Below are 871 nucleotides of genomic sequence, written 5' to 3' on the forward strand. Positions count from 1 at the left end.
ACATATATGTAGTACCTGATACGACAACGACCTCTTCAGCACATGTGAGTGTGGCGGGGAAGTGTATGTGTGTGTGGGTGGGGGGGGGGGTCTGTGTGTGCGTGCGTTGTTGTACGGCAATACCGATACAGTCCCCCATCCAATACCAATACCGATACAGTCCCCCATCCAATACCAATACCGATACATGCTCACCTATCCTCATAGCCCCCGGCTATACTAATCGCGTATCTGATACCGATACCGATACAGTACTGCATCCGATACCGATACCAATACGGTCTCGCATCCGATACCGATACAGTCCTGCATCCGATACTGATACCGATACCGTTACGGTCCCACATCCGATACCGATACCGATACGGTCCGGCATCCGATACAGTCACTCACCTGTCCTCGTAGTGGAAGCTGACGTCGCTGAACTCTACACGACCCTGCTTGGCGACGATGCAGGGGGCGCCGGCGGCATCGGTGACCTCTTGTTTCTCGTCCAGAAGATCGATCATGTTCTCCATGTCTATGTACGATTGCTGGATCATTCTATAAGTAAGGACGAGCGTATAATGTAATTTAGGATAAATCTCTGAGCTCATATCCTTCATCCAGCACATCTATCATATTCTCTATGTCTATGTACGATTGCTGGATCATTCTCATTCTACAAGTAAGGACGAGCGTGTAATGCTTTTTGTTTGCAACAACTTTTTGATAAAATACCTCAAGGTAAGTAATAATATGGAAAAATAATATCGTTTAGTATTTCTATTGAAAAATACACATAGATGGGTTCGCATAGGCTTTAAGGATAGATTTGTGAGCTCCTATCCCTCATCCATCAGATCTATAGTATTATACTCGCTATGTCTAT

At 45.6% G+C, this 871-nt stretch overlaps 1 protein-coding gene across 1 annotated transcript in view; it reads right to left on the reverse strand.

The window, feature by feature from the left end:
- Positions 1-660, reverse strand: part of LOC106810057 (ATP-binding cassette sub-family B member 6, mitochondrial-like) — a 5,307-nt gene extending 4,647 nt beyond the window's left edge. Inside the window, exons 1-3 of the mRNA XM_014813322.1 lie at positions 641-660; positions 394-543; positions 3-15 (exon numbers count right to left, since the gene is read on the reverse strand). Coding sequence (XP_014668808.1) covers positions 3-15; positions 394-543; positions 641-660 — 183 coding nt within the window. The remainder of the gene's footprint in view (positions 1-2; positions 16-393; positions 544-640) is intronic.
- Between the last annotated feature and the right edge of the window lie 211 nt (positions 661-871).

The sequence above is a fragment of the Priapulus caudatus genome, unplaced genomic scaffold (assembly GCF_000485595.1).
Source record: "Priapulus caudatus unplaced genomic scaffold, Priapulus_caudatus-5.0.1 Scaffold407, whole genome shotgun sequence".
NCBI classification, from domain to species: Eukaryota; Metazoa; Priapulida; class Priapulimorpha; order Priapulimorphida; family Priapulidae; genus Priapulus; species Priapulus caudatus.